This window comes from Protopterus annectens, chromosome 8.part0 (assembly GCF_019279795.1).
Source record: "Protopterus annectens isolate FY-2018-M chromosome 8.part0, PAN1.0, whole genome shotgun sequence".
Taxonomy (NCBI): domain Eukaryota; kingdom Metazoa; phylum Chordata; order Ceratodontiformes; family Protopteridae; genus Protopterus; species Protopterus annectens.
Window position 1 is genome coordinate 1100339961 of NC_056741.1, and position 18450 is coordinate 1100358410.

At 42.1% G+C, this 18450-nt stretch overlaps 1 protein-coding gene across 43 annotated transcripts in view; it reads right to left on the reverse strand.

Annotated features, from left to right (window-relative positions):
- LOC122809254 (titin-like) overlaps positions 1-18450 on the reverse strand; it is a 3339665-nt gene that overhangs the window by 2454318 nt on the left and 866897 nt on the right. For 42 of the 43 annotated variants that reach the window (XM_044080625.1, XM_044080596.1, XM_044080621.1 and 39 more), the window contains 2 exons: positions 5043-5081; positions 4915-4959 (listed from right to left, as the gene is read on the reverse strand). In XM_044080625.1, coding sequence (XP_043936560.1) covers positions 4915-4959; positions 5043-5081 — 84 coding nt within the window. The remainder of the gene's footprint in view (positions 1-4914; positions 4960-5042; positions 5082-18450) is intronic. The other variant, XM_044080597.1, reaches the window with a different exon arrangement.

Genomic DNA, 18450 nt, shown 5'->3' on the forward strand with positions numbered 1-18450 from the left:
TCTTTATCCCTCTTAGAAACTGTCTTAGCAAAGGATGTGAAAACACAGGTGGATCACAGTTGTATTTTGCTGAAATTGCTGAAGCGTGTATTTTTATGGAAGAATATGAAAGGCCATTGTGAAGCACTTCTGCCAAGTATTCTAGTATCTGTGGGATGCTCATTACTGATGCATCCTGACCCTTGTTGGCATTCCAGATGTTGAATCTCTTCCATTTGGCTGAATATGTTTTTCTGGTGGAAGGCCTGCGTGCTTCCAGTAAGATCTCTTGAACTTTTTTGGAGAGAGAGATATGAGGAGTAGTCATGGAACCCTCCAAGCTGTCAGTTGCAATGTTTGCAGGTTGGGATGAACAGTCCTGTAATTGCGCTGAGTTATAAGCAGAGGCCATTGAGGCAGGGGCCACGGCTTGGTGCGAGTTATGCTCCTTAGTAATGGATACCAGTGCTGTCTTGGCCAGTCTGGAGCTATCAAAATGCCTTTCGGTTGTTCTGCTTTGATCTTCAGTAACACCTTGGTCATTAATGGTAGAGGTGGGAATGCATAGATTGTTAGAAAATTCCAGCTGAAGGAGAGAGCATCCATTCTCCAGGCTTGAGGATGGTGTGTCCTTGAGCAGAACTTCTTCAGATGATGATTGAGGTGTGAGGCAAAGAGATCTATGTCCGGCCTTCCCCATGCATGAGTTATTTGTGAAAAAATGTCTGGATGCAACATCCATTCGTGCGGGTCCATAATGTTTCTGCTTAGACTGTCCGCCAGAACATTGTCCTTGCCTGGAACAAACTGGGATTGCAACTGTATGTTCAGTTTCAGGGACTTCTCCCAAAGAGTCACTGTTAGTCTGCAGAGGGGGTAAGAATGGGTGCCTCCCTGTTTATGTACCACATAACAGTGGTGTTGTCTGTCTTTATTAGCAGATGACCTTGTTGAAGAAATTTTCCGAAGGCCTCGATTGCATGAATCACTGCCAACATCTCTTTTTGATTGATGTGCAGATGCAATTCCCGGGGTGCCCATTGCCCTTGAATGCATCTGCCCTCCATGTGCGCCCCCCATCCATGATCTGAGGCGTCTGTTGTAATGGTTTGGCTTGCTTGAGGTTTGCTGAAAGACATGCCTTTGTTTAGCTGGCTTGCTTGTGCCCACCACAAAAATTCCTTTTGTAGACATGGAATGAGTGGAATAATTGCTTCTAAGTTGTGGCTGTGTTGAGACCATAAACCTTTTAGGTACCATTGTAGTTTTCTCATGTGTAGTCTTGCCAGTGCAATCAGAAGAATGCAAGATGCCATGAAACCCAGGGCCTGCAGGATTTTCCTTGCAGTCATCTGGGTGTGCTTTGCTAGGCTTTTGAAGTAATCTGGTAATTGTTTTTGTTTTTCTTCTGTGAGGAAAGCCATTTGTGAGTTTGTGTCCAGTTTGGCTCCTAGAAAAATTATTTGTTGGGATGGCAGTAGTCTTGATTTTTGAATGTTGACTGTGTATCCCAAAGCCTGTAGTAAGTGAATGACATAGTCCAAGTTTCTTATCAAGGCTTGCTTGCTGTCCGCTTGTAAGGCTGTCGTCCAGGTAAGGGTATATTTGTATCCCCTGAAGTCTGCAGTGTGCAATTACTGATGCCAGGCATTTCGTGAATACTCTGGGCGCAGTAGATAAGCCAAAAGGCAATGCTGAGAATTGATAATGCTCTGACCCTGCAAGAAATCTGAGGTATCTTCTGCAGCTGTGTCTGATTGGGACATGCAGGTATGCCTCCTTGAGGTCCAGAGTAACCAGCCAAGACCCCTTGCCCAGCATGGGAAGAAGTTAGTGTAACGTCAGAATTTTGGCACAATGAGAAAAGTGTTTAGAGCGGACAAGTCCAGTATAGGTCTCCTTTGCTTTTCTTTTCTTGGAACAAGGAACAGTCTTGAGTAGAATCCCTGGCCTTGTTCCTGAGGAGGAACCTTTTCTATTGCTTTGATTTGTAGCAGCTTTGAAATTTGTATGAGTGCCTCTGCCCTTTGATTTTGTGGCAGGTTTGGCATGCCTTGTCTTGTTGGTAAGGTATGGAAGTGGAACCTGTAACCTTTGTCTATTATGTCCAAAATCCATTTGTCCTTCGTAAAAACGTGCCAATTTTTTGAAAATAAAGATAATTTTCCGCCTAAATGTGCTTCTCTTTGAGCCTTGGTCGGCAGTGTTAAAGTCAAGTCATTGTGATTGTCCCTGCGGAGCAGCAGACGTCCCTGCGTCACTTCTCTGATTAGTTGGTTGCCATTGGCGGCCCCTGTAGGAGCCTCGGTATTGCCCTCTACCTTGAGCACGCCTGTTTTTTCCCCTTTGGAACTTGTCAGTGTCTGGAAAGGACCAATTCTTCGAAGGCCAATTCCTGCTGAACCTCGGTGGCTGAACCTGGAGGAAATCTTTGACTGTTTGTACTGATTTAGCCTTTTCCTCAATAGATTTCAACACATCCTGTGCATTAGCACCAAATAGCTTCTGTTTTTCCAGAGGTGCATCTAGGAGCTTTACTTTAACATGATCTGGAAATGTCTGTTCTTTCAACCAAGCATGTCTACGTATGACGGCCCCTGTCATAGCTGCCCTACATGAAGCTTACAATGCATCATAACCACACTGAAGAAAATGATTGCTAACCTGCTGAGTATTATGAACCAAAACCTGCAAGGCCTTTCTATCTAAAGGCTCAGGAGAGGCTAACTTTTTCTGCAAATCATTCATCAAGAAATCCTGATACTGAAACATATGAAAAAGACAGTTAAGTGCCCTCATGGCAATGGTGGTTGAGGTATAAACTTTTTTACCCCACCTCTCCAGGGACCTAGATTCCCTGTCTGCGGGCAAAGGATTTTTGGCCGTGGAAGTGGCCACTCCTTTGGGCCCCTGAGAAATAGTTTCTAGATCAACAGAGTGGGCCTTAAAGAGATGTTTATGAGTTTCAGGAACCCTGTAACATCTGTCTGGCTTGACAGGAGCAGGAGGGAGAGAATCAGGAGAAGTACTGGAGTCTGAGTACACATCATCCAATACATCTAACACTGGGGGTATAGCTAAAGGCCTGTGCTGGGGTAACTTAAAAAAAGTCCGAAGCCTTTTCCTAGAGTCGGAGAAATCCTGGCCCTGCCACTGAAAATGCTCTCTCATGGAGTGGAGAATTTCCCCGAACGAAATATCCTCAGGAGGAGAGGCAGAGGGAATGGATTCATCAGCATCAGAATCCTCGTAGGCCGGGAAGGATTCTTCCTGGGAATCTGAATGGCCTGACTCACCAGAGGCTTCATCTGAGGAAAGGGTATCTGCCTGCTCAACCCTAGGCCTTTTGTCTGAAGGCGGCTGAGAATCTCTGTCTGGATGAGCCGGAGAGCCCCTGATTAAAGAAATTAGATCTGCAGCTAAAGTCATGATCTGTTTATCAGAAGTGGGACCCTGTGAAAAAGATTTAGGAGGGTGAGACTTAGCCTGGCTGGCAGCCTTAGCACGTGTGTAGGCCTTGATGGACATAGACACAGGAGGCCTAGTTGCCCCACGTGCTGGAGTAACTTTGTCCACCGGTATGGTGTCAGGCAAATCTTGGGCTTCGGTTTCAGGAGGAAAATCAACAACCGGCACCGGGGTAGCCTCCGGGACCGGCGCGGTAAAGCGTCGTTGGCCTGGAGCGGTTGAATTACCGCCTCCGAAGAGACCAATGCACTCGCGGTAGGCTTTAGCGTGGTGTCGGTGGAAGACATGGGCCGCGAATGTCGGTCCCGGTCCTTCCGTTTTTTGGAAATATGTGCTGTCGGTAGTTCCGACAGCATGATATAGGAGTAATTTTCCCCAAAAAAGTCTTCAGCAAATTCTGCCCGGCGCCTAAGTGTGCGCTTATTAAAGCAAGCACAAGCAGCACAGGCCGGGACGTCGTGGTCTGGGCCGAGGCAGGGAAGGCAGTAAGAATGGAAGTCCTTACGAGGAATTTGTTTACCACAAGACAAGCAATTATTAACTTTTGCACTTTTATCTGACATCGGCTGAGGCAAGAAAAGGTTCCCCAACGGGGTACTTAGCTTTTTGATGACTTCGGTATCTGAAAACACAAGAGCTGGCCGACCGGCACTTGCAAACTGCTTCTGCTTCGGGCACTGCGCGGTAAGAAAGACTGAAGAAGATGGTGTCGGCTGATGGTTTTATACCCCAGCCGCTCTGACGTCGGGGAAGAGGCAACATCAGCCTACGCCGGACCCAGACTTGGGAATCCGGCCGACCGAAGGGCTGCCTGAGGCAGGACAACCCATATGTCAGGACTGCAGTTGCATTCTTGTAGGACATCATACGATTACCCAGACATATACTGTTCGGAAAGGCTAATTATTACCATGGTAATGCAAGGCTATGCTTCTTAAGATCCACACAGATCAAGAGCCTAGTAAGTACCTGTGAAACTATGAAACGATACCAGACAATAAGGCACCAAACATCTCTCACTCCAGTTACTGCAGGCACACCTGTTGTACTAAAACTTAACAGCATTAAAAGTAAGAAAAGTAAGGTATAGCCTTTTAATAATTTTTATTCTACTTTTATCATAAAGAAAAATATTTACTTTTTTAACACTGTTATTGTGTTTTATGTAATATGGCTTGTAAAGGGAGGCTAGCACCTCCATATAAACTAAGTGGAAGTAAAAGGAGCACCAGCAATCTCCCCCTTGCAAACATTATTACACAAAACAATCTGAAGAAAGGAAACTGTGGGCATTACTGAAAAACAAAACTAGCTGGCTTTACCATAACTTTCTGGTAATATGCAGTGTTTCAGAGTGTGTGTGTGGGCAGAAGAGAGACTTAAAAAGTTACATAATCCAAAAAAACATAGACAGCAGCAAGTGTCAATATAAATACGCAATACCACACAGAGGACAGTGATACTTGCCTTTTCTAGGCCTTCCCACTTTTCGGCTTCTAAGATTTTCTAGAACTAGAAAAAAACATAAAACATAATTATATGCTTGCTTATATTTTATGTCACATGTTAGTATGCTTTATTCATGTACAACTTGCCTTTTCTAGGTCTTCCAATTTTCTTGATTAAAGGAATTTCTATGGATTACAATAAAATATAAATTAGTTATAACAGACGTGAATGAACCAGTAGCAGCCCGTACTGGTTCTGAGAGAAAGAGGCATAGTAGTAATTAGCCATATGGAACAAATCCTATTTATCTGATACTGGAAAAATCCGAATGGGCATGCATCTCACTTTCAGCGGAGGCCTGGGGAGAAAAGTTCCATACGACATAATGCAACACAATAGAGCAATATGTTAAAAAAGAAAAGCAAGCCTAAACTTGTTTTACAACACAAAAGGGTCCTCCTGAAATTTTTACTTTTACTTAATTACAGCAACTCTTTGATCATTACACAGTTAAAGAATGTAGTTAAGTGATTTACTGTTTTATTAAGGGGGAAAATGTGGTTATCTTGTTCTGCACTGACAGCAGCAAACAAGCTGGAGTTTGCAATCAAGAAAAATGGACAGAATCAAGGTTAAAGAAAGCACATCTGAATGGCCTTAATGCACTTTCTTGTCAATTACATCTAAATACAAATTTGCTGAAAATGAAAAGGTTAGTCAAGTAAGCATGTAATATAAACAAATGCATTCTTCTACTTGGGCTGATCTACAAGGTAACCCTCCTTAATCAATCATCTGATGGGGTTTCATCCTCTCCTCTAAAAATATTTTTTTCATAAAAATTCCAGGCTGTAGGACATACAACACTGGCCTGTGTGCCAAAATATCACACTAACTACATGAGAGGCCTACCCCCAGAGTCCACAACCATTAGCAAGCACACATCTTACAAATCAAAACAAAGCAATGACACCTGCACAGCTAAAAAAAAATAATATGTAATTATATATCTGACCACCTTAATTTCCAAACAGATGGAGAGGTTGCCTTGCCTGAGCCTGGGGGTTGTATTTATGAATTAATGAAGGTCAACACACAGAAAAACTGATACAGTAAAATTACACCTGTTACAGCTAACAAAAATGACCCTCCTTATTGTCCCTACAAAGGGCTGAATTCCAAACAGTAAACTATCAGAGAGGAAAGATCATAATTACAAACTTAGGACCGATAATCAGAAGTCAGAGTTCTCCAGTAATAAAGTACCAAGGAATGCCCAGCTGTTGATATACTCTGGTCAATCCCTGCTACGTAATACCACGTTGCACTCCATTACTCTTCCCTCTCTAGTTAATTGCTCCTAATATGTTTTTTTTTCTCCATTATATTCCAGCCCCTCTTGTCTATTTTCTATACCCCTCCTTGTAATCATTCCTATTGGTTAAATCACCTTTCCAGTGTTGGCTTAGATCTTAGAATACTTTCTACTACTTTAAGAATATAATATTGTATACAGTTGTTATTCTCCTTAAGGACATGCATCCAAAACCTCATTCTTTCTTAACTTCTCAGCACACCCATCATCATCATCCCTTTCCACTTTTTATTTTTAACCTTCTGCACGTTATGTATATGAACCTTAACTGTATAGCACTTAAGTTTGTTTGTCTTTTCTGCTTTTCCCAGTTAGGGGTCGCCACAGTGGAACTCTGGTCCGCTAATGACTGGTAGTATATTTTTATGGTGCCGAGCTGCCAGCCCGACGCCCAACCTTCAGTGAAGGCACACCCATTCACGCATGTCTTTTGAATGCCACACGACAGCGGGGAGGACATGCAAACTCCACACAGAAGACACCCCAGTCGAGAATCGAACAAGACAATCTCTTGCTGTGAGGCAACAACATTACGCAAGTATCCCTTCAAATTAGGTAATGCTTTGTTTTAAGGTGAGAATCAACTTATTGCACTTAACTCTTGCCCTTTCCCCTCCCAAATAAATTCTGTCAAATACTACAGTCCACAACTTCTTCTCTGGTTGACAATATACATTACCTGTATATAAAAAGTACAGTTGTGTACACTTATCATAAATGTAGATGTTCAAGTGTATTCACTATTGCAGTCATTACATTTGGGTTATCTGCTTGCAGGTAGCCCTCAGTCGGCCTGATTATCAAAGTCTTGGGTCCTGTGTCGGTTGCTGTCTCATCTCCCATGACGTCAGGTAGTCATGGGTATAAAGCATGCAGCCGATGCCATTACATCAGTTTTTCTTGCCCCAGATGTCAGGTGCCCCCATAATGGGAAGCAATTATATACAAGGTTACACCTCCAACAAAAAGCAAATACACCAGAAAGCTTTAAGCACAGTAAACAAGAATAGAGGTATAGTCAATAGAAGTCAGGGGGCTGGAGGGAGGGTAACCAGGACTGCAACAGTGAATGAACATGAACATCTACATTTATGGTAAGTGTACACAACTGTACTATGTTCTTTGTGTTTCACTGTTGCAGTCATTACATTTGGGTAGATTCCCAAAGCTAAGGAAGGCAGGAGACAATTAGATAGCATTAGGATCAGCTATAAGGCCCTGCAAGACTGCAGTGGCAAAACCAGCTCTGGATTTTGAAAATAATTGGCAAGTGGTAATGCTTGGTGAAGGTGTGTGTACAGAACTCCAAGTAGCAGCTTCTAGGATGTCCCTGGTAGGGACACCTCTAAGAAAGGCTGTAGAGGTAAGATGCAGCCTTGGTGGAATGTGGTCTTATTCCCTGTGGGGTAGGTTTCCGTGGTGCTTATAGCATAAATGAATGCAGTTGCCTATCCACTTAGAAATGGTTTGCTTTGAAATGGCCTTCCCCTCTGCCCCTGCAGCAAATGCAACTAGCAGCTGTTCAGATTTCCTGAGAGGCTTAGTCCTGTCCAACTAAGTTGTCTGTGCATGTCCAAGGAGTGCAATATTCATTCCCCTTTGTTCTGTGGATTAGAAAAGAAGGTTAGCAAATGAATGGACTGATTAAGGGCCACACTGGATACCACCTTGGGCATAAAGGAGGGATTGGTCCTGAGGGACACCCTGTCTGCATGAAAGGTGATGAAAGGCTCCACTGCCATGAGGGTCTGTAATTCAGACACCCTTCTTGCTGAAGTGATGGCTAGAAGGAAGGCTGTTTTCCAAGAAACAAATTTCAACTCTGCATTTGCAGCTGGCTCAAAGGGAGGTAGAGTGAGCTGTTTCAATACAAAGTTAAGGTCCCAGGCTGGAGTAGGGGCTCTCCTGGGTGATCTTAAGTTTTTGGCACCTCTGAGGAATTCCCAGACTCGAGACAGAGGATACAAACCAAACAGTTAAAATACCAAAGATTTTCAACGAGCTATACAATTCAACGAAGACAAAAATAACACCAATATTAGTAGGTCAAAGTTGGTTAAGAAAAGTACATACATTCCTGTCATGAATGCTCAAGTAGCATTATACGAGAAAATGGTATGTAAAGATATTTACACATTGTATAGAGACATAAAGTATAATACAACTGGTTCTACTACCTTCAACGACAATTTAAGCATAGGAGAAAGAAAATGTTTGGATGAATTAATTCTAAATGATGAGATTAGAATAATGAAGCCCGATAAGGGCGGAGGTATAGTGATCTTCGACAGTCAACTATACCTAAGAGAAATTCACAACATATTATATGAATCAGGTAATTATGAACAGGTCTCCCTAAACCAAATTAATATTGGGTATAGGCGTATTGATTTAGCACTCGAGGAATACTTATTAGACAACAGAATTACTAGTGAGTTATACGACTATTTAAGAACGGAATACCCAATTATGGCACATATTATAGGGATACCCAAGATTCATAAAAATTTGGAAAACCCCCATTTAGACCTATAATATCAGGATCTAAATCCAAAACTTTCAAAATAGGTGTTACCACTGACCATTGGACGAAACAAATTTATACTAAAGTGACCCATTTAGTAAAAGACTCATGGGATTTTTTGAGCAAGCTAACCAGGGAAGTATGGGATGAGGACCTAACTTTCCTAACAGTAGATGTACAGGATTTATTCTCATGCATACCAGCGAATATAGGTTTGGATTATTTTTACAACAGCTTGACAAAATATTCTGGTCTTAGTTGGGATAAAATTAACTTGATTATTGATATGATGGGTCTTGTTCTCGACCACAACTATATCTACCATTCTGGTGAACACTTCAGGCAGACACGAGGTGTAGCAATGGGGGCTTCTTGTGCCCCCATTTTTGCCAATATGGTTATGCTGGAGTGGGAGAACAAGTATATATTTCCCAGTGAATTCTATCAATATATTAGGCTATACACAAGGTTTTTGGACAATGTTTTTATTATTTGGAAAGGTCCAACAGATAAGATACCTCAATTTATAGAATATCTCAACAACACAACTGATTTTTTGAGATTTACTTTTCAATTTGATAAAATAGGTATAGCCTATTTGGATACATGGATCAGCAACACAGGGGTGGGTTTTGCCTCAAGGATTTTTAGAAAACCTATGTTCTCAAACGATTATATACATTATAGTAGTTGTCATCCCCTTCACATTTTCAAAAATGTTGTGAAGGGTCAGAGTATACGTGTTGCACGAATGTCATCCACAAGGGAGAATATGACAAATGAGTTGGATGTAGTGTTTAAATTATTTCAGGATCGAGGGTACCCTACAGCTATGCTTAACAGCGTAATTTCGTATGTTAAGGCCCAATGGGGGCACAAATATGTTCCGTTATTGGGGAAAAGCATTGTGATTACCCCTAATACCAACATTGAACGAGATAGGAAAGTATGTGTAATAAGGTTCAATCCTTATACGAATGTGGTTATTGAAATATTGAATAAACATTGGGAGTTGATTTCCAGCTCTGGTTCCATAGGTCATATAGTAGGAATGAATCTTAATACTGTATTTAAAACAGGAAGTAATTTGAAAAGAATGCTAGAGTATGGAAAAAAGGGCCTTCAAAACAAGAGAAAGAAGGGTACCACCCGATGTGGAACATGTAACCAATGTAAATATATTAATTGTAATTTAAAAATTAAGATTGATAATGTCACTAGAACTATAGTGTATTGTAGAAATGGGAATTGTAATACCCAACGAATTGTATACATTGCTACCTGCTCTAAATGTTCTGCCTATTATATAGGCAAAACTGAGAGGAAATTTAAGACTCGTATCTATGAGCATTTGTACAGGATTAAGAAAGGAGACCCTAAGAATGCATTAAGTAAGCATATCATAGATAAGGGAAAGGATCATACTTTCACCTTTGCAATTATTGATCAGGTAGAGGTGGAAGATAGAGGTGGAAATTGGAAAACTTATTTGGCATGGGTTGAAAGTAAGTGGCAAATATGTTTGGATGCGACCACACCTCCTGGTATTAATGATAGTATTAGTTTAAAACCTTTTTTAGCTTTGAATTAATACTTCACGTGTTGACATGACTTCCCTTATAGTGCCTATCTTGGTTCGAACCTCTACAGCCATTAGTTTTAGCCCTAGTACTTGATAGTTTTAAGCATCCTGTTTTAAACAGGTATATTGTATGCATTAGTATAGTGCCCTTAGTTTTTTAGGAAATTGATGTCTGATTATTGTATTATACTCATACAAATTATTTAGTGAAAATATATTTTTTAACCATATGGAATTTTTGACACATGTAGTAAGGAATATTTTGTAATGAACTGATTTAGGTACAATTACACACTATTTATACAGAAATTATATTGTATGATTAAAAATGTATAAGCTATTTAATGAATATAACTCAATGAATAGTTTTTTGGTGCCAAAAATGGTATAAATGTAAAGTAATTAAGGAGCTAATTGGTTCTGATGAAGTCTGGGATGTTATCAGATGAAAGCGCTTAACCCTGTATACTGGAGCTCCATGTGTTGGTTTTATTCAAGTTTCTATCGTGAATAAATCTTTGGTATTTTAACTGTTTGGTTTGTATCCTCTGTCTCGAGTCTGGGGATCTGGTTCTGCTATTTTTGGTGTTACTAGTCGAGTGCACTTGTTGTTTTACCTCTGAGGAATTGCTTCAGCAGTGGATGAGAGAAGAGGGGTGGCTCTGTATTATAATGAGCTGAAATGGCAGAGGCATGAATTTTGATGGAAGAAAAGGAAAGGCCCTTGTGAAGCATCTCAGTTAAGTATTGAAGCATGTGCGGTAAATCAGGCACTGTTTAAATCCCCTGAGTTTGGCTCCAGGAACAGAATCTTTTCCATTTTTCAGCATAGGATTTTCTAGTACTAGGCCTCCTTGCCTCCAGAATGACATCCATCACTTGCTTACTGAGGGATGGTAATGGAGAGATCATGCAATTAGCCAGGCTGCAAGGTTCAGGGTTTGAAGCTGTGGGTGCAGAATCTGGCCCTTCTGCTGGGATGGCAGGGGTCTGAGGCAGGTGCCATGGTTCCAGAAGTGACACACTGCGCAGGAGGGGGTACCAGTGTTGGCGTGGCCAGTCTGGTGCAATAAGTATTGCCCTTGGTTTGTCCCGTTTGATCTTTAGTAGCACTTTGGAGCGGTGAGGCAGAGGAGGAAAGGCATAAACTGATAGGTTTTTCCAGGTGAAGGACAGGGCATCCACTTTCCAAGCTGGTCTGTGGGGAGTCCTTGTGCACAATTTGTCCAATTGGTAGTTCTGAGGGGAGGCAAACAGATCTATCTCTGGGCTCCCCATTTGTTTCTCAAAATGTTGAATATCTTTGGTTCCAGTTTCTACTCATGTGGGTCCATGAGATTTCTGCTTAGGTCGTCTGCCAGTGTATTTAGCTTGCATGGCAGGAATTGAGCTTGTAGGTGCACTTGGTAGCTCAAGGCTGGTTGCACAGAGCCATGGCTAGTCTGCAGAGAGAGTATGAGTGGGTTCCCCCTTGCTTGTTTATGTACCACATAACAGTGGTGTTTTCAGTCTTTACCAATAATTGTCCTGGAAGAATGTGGTCCTTGAAGGCTGTCAGAGCATTCTGTACAGCTAACATTTCTTTTTGATTGATATGCAGGTGCATTTGACTCTGGTTCCATTTGCCCTGAATGCACTGCCCTGCCAAGTGAGCCCTCCATGCATAGTCTGATGCGTCTCTTGTTAGGGTTTGGCGGCAGGGGGTAGAGTGAATGGCAGTCCCTTGTTGTGGTGGCAGGCCTCTGCCCACCAAAGGAACTCTGTCTAAGTAAGGGATGATAGGAATCATTGACTCTAGGTCCTGAGAATGTTGACACCATAGGCTTTTTAGATACCATTGTAGTTTCCTCATATGCAGTCTTGCATATGGAATTAGTAGAATGCAAGAGGCCATGAACCCCAGGGCTTGCAATATTTTCCTTGCAGATAGCTGAGTGGCCAGTAGTTTGAAGTAGGCTGTCAAATGAACTTGTTTCTCTGGTGTGAGGTAGTCCACCTGGGAAGTTGTATTCCAGCTTGCTCCCAGGAATACAATTTGTTGGCAGGGTACTAGATGTAATTTCTTTTCGTTTATGGTGTACCCCAGATAAGTCAGTAATTTCTTTACAAATGCCAGATGATTTAATAGTATGCCCTGGCTTTCTGCCTGAATTAGACAATCATCCAGGTATGGATATATCTGAATATTTCTTTGCCTGCAAAATGCAATGACTGCAGCTAGGCACGTTGTGAATACCCTGGGCACAGTAGATAAGCCAAAGGGCAGTGCAGAGAACTGATAGCGCATGTAGCCTGCTCTGAAGCGTAGGTATCTTCTGCAAGATTCCCTTATTGGGATGTGCAGGTAGGCTTCCTTTAAATCCAGTGTTGCCAACCAGTCGGTTTTACCTAGCATGGGAAGCAGCTGATGAAGAGCTATTATTTTGAATTTTGGGATTACCAAAAAAGTGTTTAGGATAGACAGGTCTAGGATAGGACGCCAGGAATTGTCTTTTCTGGGTACCAGGAAAAGTCTTGAGTAAAAACCTTGCCCCCATTCCTCTTCTGGGACAGGCTGAATAGCCCTGATGCTTAGAAGAGAGAGACCCTGCTTTTGAGCCTTTGCCTACTGATTTGGGGGTAGGTCTGGCCAACCGTGTGGGGTTGGGTAAGGAGTGGAAGTGGAATCTGTATCCTTGGGAAACTACACTTAAAACCCATTTGTCCTGGGTAATGAATTTCCAGTTTTTTCCATGCAGGGCGATGTTTCCCCCGAAAGGAACAGTCAGTTGAGCAGGGATTGGAAGGTTTAAAGTTAAGTCATTGTGACAGTTTACCACAGGGGGTGTCTTACTACTCCCAGCTTTGGAAGTGGGAGCCCCCCACTGCTTAGGCCTGTGAGTACCTTGAGACTGAAGCCTGGGTGGTCTGCTGTTTCTGGGTTTGGACTGAGAAGGTCTGGAAGAGGCAGGAAAGGACCAATTTTAAGAAGGCCAGTGCCTACTAAATCTGGAAGGTTGTACTTGCAGGAAATCTTTAACAGTTTGCATAGATTTAGCTTTTTCCTCCATCTTTTTAAGTACTTCTTCAGCTTTGTTGCCAAACAGGCGGTCTTGGTTTAAGGGAGCATCTAGTAATTTAGCTTTAACATGATCTGGCAAAGATTGCTCCTTAAGCCAAGCATGCCTTCCAAGTACAGACCCAGTGACAGCAGCCCTGCAAGATGCCTCTAATGAATCAAAACCACATTGCAAAGTATGTTTTCCAACTTGTTCACCAGAATGCATTAAATCCTGTAATTCTTTATTTTCAGCATAGTCAGGAATCAACATCATTTTCTGTTTAAGCAATCCAATAATATGCTGCTGATACTTTAACATATGAAACTGGCAGTTTAAGGCTCTAATGGCCAAAGTTGCAGAAGTGTATACCTTCTTACCACATCTGTCCCAGGCCCTGGCATCTCTATCAGAGGGGATAGGGTTTTTGGCAGTAGCAGCCTTAATTACCTTTGGGTCCCTGTGAAATGGTCTCAGGATCCACAGTAGGATTCTTAAAGAGGAACTTGTGAGAGTCAGGTACTCTAATACCAGTCAGGTTTTCTGGGAGCCGGAGGTAAAGTGTCAGGGGCCAGGCTAGATTCCAAGAAGGCATCATCTACAATGTCCAGTACAAGAGGGACAGCTAAAGGCTGGTGTTGAGGTAGGAGTAAGAATTCCCTAAGCCTCTTTTTGGAGTCAGAGTAATCCTGGCTTTCCCAGCAGAAATGCTCCCTAAGAGCATACAAAGTTTCACCAAAAGAGAAATCCTCTGGAGGGGAAACAGAGGAAATGGAGTCCTCTGCATCAGAATCCCCCATAGATAAATAAGGGCAACTCCTGGTCAGAGAAAACAGAAATTTCAGAATCCTGATCAGAAGAATCAGAAGGAAAATCAGTTCTAGGTCTCTTAGAGGGAGAAGGGTGGCTTCCCCTGATTAGAGTAATAAGGTCTTCAGCCATTCTTATCATTTGTTTTTTAGGCATAGGGGTCTGACCATGCGGTCTGGGCGTCAGTTTTCTAGGTGTGGATCGAGTATTAGGCCTTGAAGAAGAAGAAGATGGCGTTGGTTTAATATGCAAGTCAGCAGGCCTGAATACACCCTCAGAAGCCGGTTCCTGCACAGCGGCTCTGGACCCATCCAAGGTAGAGACATCCGCAGGTTCCACAGTCGAAGTAGCATCTCACGGCATACCGGACTCCGAATGGGTCTCAGTAGAGGCCTGCGAATCTGAAGTAGTGGGTATCGGGGGCTGCGAAAGCATCTCACTGAGTACCAGCGAACTGGCAACTAGCTTAGGAGAAGTGTCGTCGGCAGCTTTGGACCTATGCAGTCTGTCTCTGTCTATCTTAGCGTTTTTCGGAAGGTCGGTAGTCGGGTGGCTTATCAAAGTCATTTCTGGATAATTGAACAGAGTACCAAAATATTTAGATGCGAAAATGAACCGACAAAGAATAGTTTGAGGTTTGAATAAGGCATAAAACTGACAGCGAGGTACGTCGTGGTCTGGGCCTAAGCAAGGAATGCAGTACAAATGAAAATCTTTATGAGGTATTTGCTTTCCACAAGAAATACAATTGTTAATTTTTACTGACATCGGTTTAGAGCAAAAAAAAAAGGATCCCCAACTGAGTACTTAGCTTAGTTGAAGACTTCGGATCTGAAACTCGAAAATTTCAGGAGTCGACCGACCGGCACTTACGAACTGCTTCTACTTCGGGCACCGCGGATGTAATGGCATCGGCTGCATGCTTTATACCTCTGACTACCTGATGTCATGAAAGATGAGACAGCAACCGACGCAGAACCCAAGACTATGAAAATCAGGCTGACTGAGGGCTACCTGCAAGCAAACAACCCAAATGTAATGACTGCAACAGTGAAACACAAAGGACATCTAAAGGGACTAGAAGCATTTTCATTGTTTGCATCTTACTATCCATATCCATAACTAATAATTTCTGGCTTCTCAATGTTTGTATTATCTTAATTTAAGTCTCTCCCTACATATCCCTAACTACCATAACAGAGTACTTTTTAATCCATTCACCTAAATACTTCATCGTATCATGTCCTCATGAATATGGATATTGCTGAACCAATCCATGACTGAGTACATAGTACACTGCTGTAGCCCTTTGGCGATACCAAAACATAGTGAACAAGAAACTGAGGATGATCTTTAATTGCCTCTTCATAAGATGTCTTACACAGCAATCATTAGGTTTTACAATGGGACAGACTTCTGAGCAATGACCTTCGACAGCTCTCAAGGTTCAGAAGAAATATAACAGCAGGCCAAAAGAGCCACAGTTACACGGCTTGTTGAAGAAAAAACTTAAGACATGGGGGAATCTGCAGCAGTCACTCAGTTAGATTACCAGGTGGCCTCAATGATGATGTTCAGTCAACCCAATAAACATTTCAGAAGAAAAATGTAGGTTCATATACAGACTACCGTACACAAAGGTGGAAGAAGTGCTGATCACTAATGGAGAAACTGCTGCAAGGTGGAAAGAGCTTTCTGAGAATTCCTTATAATCAACGAAGTCATGCTTGGCACCTCTGGCAGGTTAGGGCTGATGAGTACAACTAACATCACTATAGTGCTTAGTGCTCACCACAACGGCAAAACAGCAGATATTGCAGACACCCTGCTGAATGCATTGAAAAAAGTAACATGGTAAAGAAGGCAGACACAGAACAACTGGCAAAATGAGATGAAAATTCCCATATTTAAGAAATGGGACCAGAGAACTGTTCCAAGTACAACAGCATTATACTATTCAAGACTGTTGTAAAAGCCTACACCAAAGTGCTGGAGAGGAAAATGGACAACAGGTAAACCTTGGGTGGAGAAGGAATAATGTTGATTCTGTTTTGAGAACTGAAAATCTGAACAGCTCCTCAGCCTTGTACAATTCTATGAGGGATTATGGGAGAATGTTAATCCAGTCTACAGATACTTTGCAGAACTGGAGAAGGATTATGGCTGCATTTCTAGGTGCTGCTGGAGGTCCTGCAGGAACATGGGATAATGGAGTTGTTGCTGTGAGGTATCTGGTCCCTGTATTAAGGCAATAAAATGTATCCACATTCTTGGCAAGTGGAATTTGTTCAGTCTGAGTGTAGGACTTTACCCATGGTATGTACTAATATCACTTTTTCTGTTCATAATTTTCACAGGCACTGTATCAAGATACAGTCAAGCAAGGGAGGGTATACATCCTAGGAATCTAATGACAGTATCACTATGGTTGCAGATAATGTTTACTTTCTGGCTTACTCTGTCCATGACCTAGAAAAAATAAAAGCTATTTGTTACTGAGAAACAAAACACAGATGAGAACCAGTATCTCCAAAGGTTTACCTTCATGTGTGCGTACTGCACAAGGGTGAACAGCAATTGTCTGAAAGGCAGTTTGCAAACGCCGAACGGAAAAAGGTTAGAATGTGCAATGAGCGAATACACTGACATTCGCTCATTGCACATTTGGCGTTTTGTGGTGGACTGCACTATAATGAGGAACAGAAAATGGTCCTTTTCCCCACTGTAGTGCGATCTCGGAGTTAGAATATTAAAGTAGAGGGGTGCAGGGGGCTCGCCCCCCTGATTTACACTTCATTAGATTTTTCTTTCGAAATCAGCGAATCTGCTTTTCAATTTGTTGATTTTCGAACATAATTTGTCTCTGTTATGACTTTTGTGGTTACGATTAGCTCATATGAGAAATCGCACCACTGTAATTCGGTTTTGTAAAGGTAAACCATCTCCAAATATGAGGCCATGGTACCCTTCAGGAAAAAAAAAAAAAGACTGCTCTTCTCATCTGTGTGTATGTATGCATGTGTGTGTGTAAACCCAAGCCTGCTCACGAGTGTGTGTGTGTGTGTGTGTGTGTGTGTGTGTGTGTGTGTGTGTGTGTGTGTGTGTGTGTAAAATCACGTGCATGTGTGTCTGTTGGGGGGCAACTGGTCTCAGTAGAGGTGTTAAAGCATTTTAAGTATGACAAGGTTTTGTTCACAACTGAAAAGGAAAGGTGAGAATGACAAATAGCCTGGGGCTGAACAAACTCACTTTGCAGGATTGAGAAATCAGTTCTTTGTTCATACTGTAAATAGGAACTGTGGCAGCAATGATAAGATGTAACCACTTCGACTTCACACACCGATACCTGCAGGAAAGCTGCTGTGGGCATGACTGAAAGAATGAAATCTGTGGTATAAGCAGCAGAAATCAGGTTTGTTTGACAGGGGACAGAGCTTATTCACCATGACAAGGCGTAGAACTCAGTCACAAAAGTGTCTCAAATCAAAGTAATTTAAGAGTTACTGGAGCCAAGAAAGGTGGTTGGGGCATCTCATAGCAAATGCCCACAGATGGCTCTTGTTGGAGCTGTTCTGAGCCAAATCCACTGCACAGAGGTAAAAGGAACAAATCAGGATATGACATATGAATATATCACTCAGCTGGTTTAGTAACATTTGGGGGAATCCCCTAATATGAGTGGAATTCTGTAGCTGGTGATAAGAAACCTGGATCTCCCTTGCTTTGCCTGTTACCACCATGAACTTTACCAGGACAGAAAGAAAACTGTGTGTGTGCATGTGTGTGTGTGTGTGTGTGCGCGCATCTGTGCACGATACAGAACACAATATTAAAAATATTCACAAACACTTTCATATACATCACACAACCACCTCCCAAAATTATTATGTAATTAGCCTAAGTTTATTTATTTATTTTATTTTGAATTTAACTGACGTACAGCACTGATCCAATTGGACCTACTTCAGATCTCAGCCCAGGGTAAACATAATAGATACATGGCATTACATTTTACCATTCACTCTGTATGCATTGTATAAACATATCTACAAAGTGATCAGAAGCACAAGATCCACTTTGATTCCGGGCAACTGTTTGCATATACTAAAGGTACCGGGTGGCTGCATTCTGAAAGACATGGATGCTATAAGGAAGTTTTTAGGTACATTAATACTCCAGTCCTCTTGTGGGGTTTCTCTGGTCTCCACTGAGGATTCAGCCATGG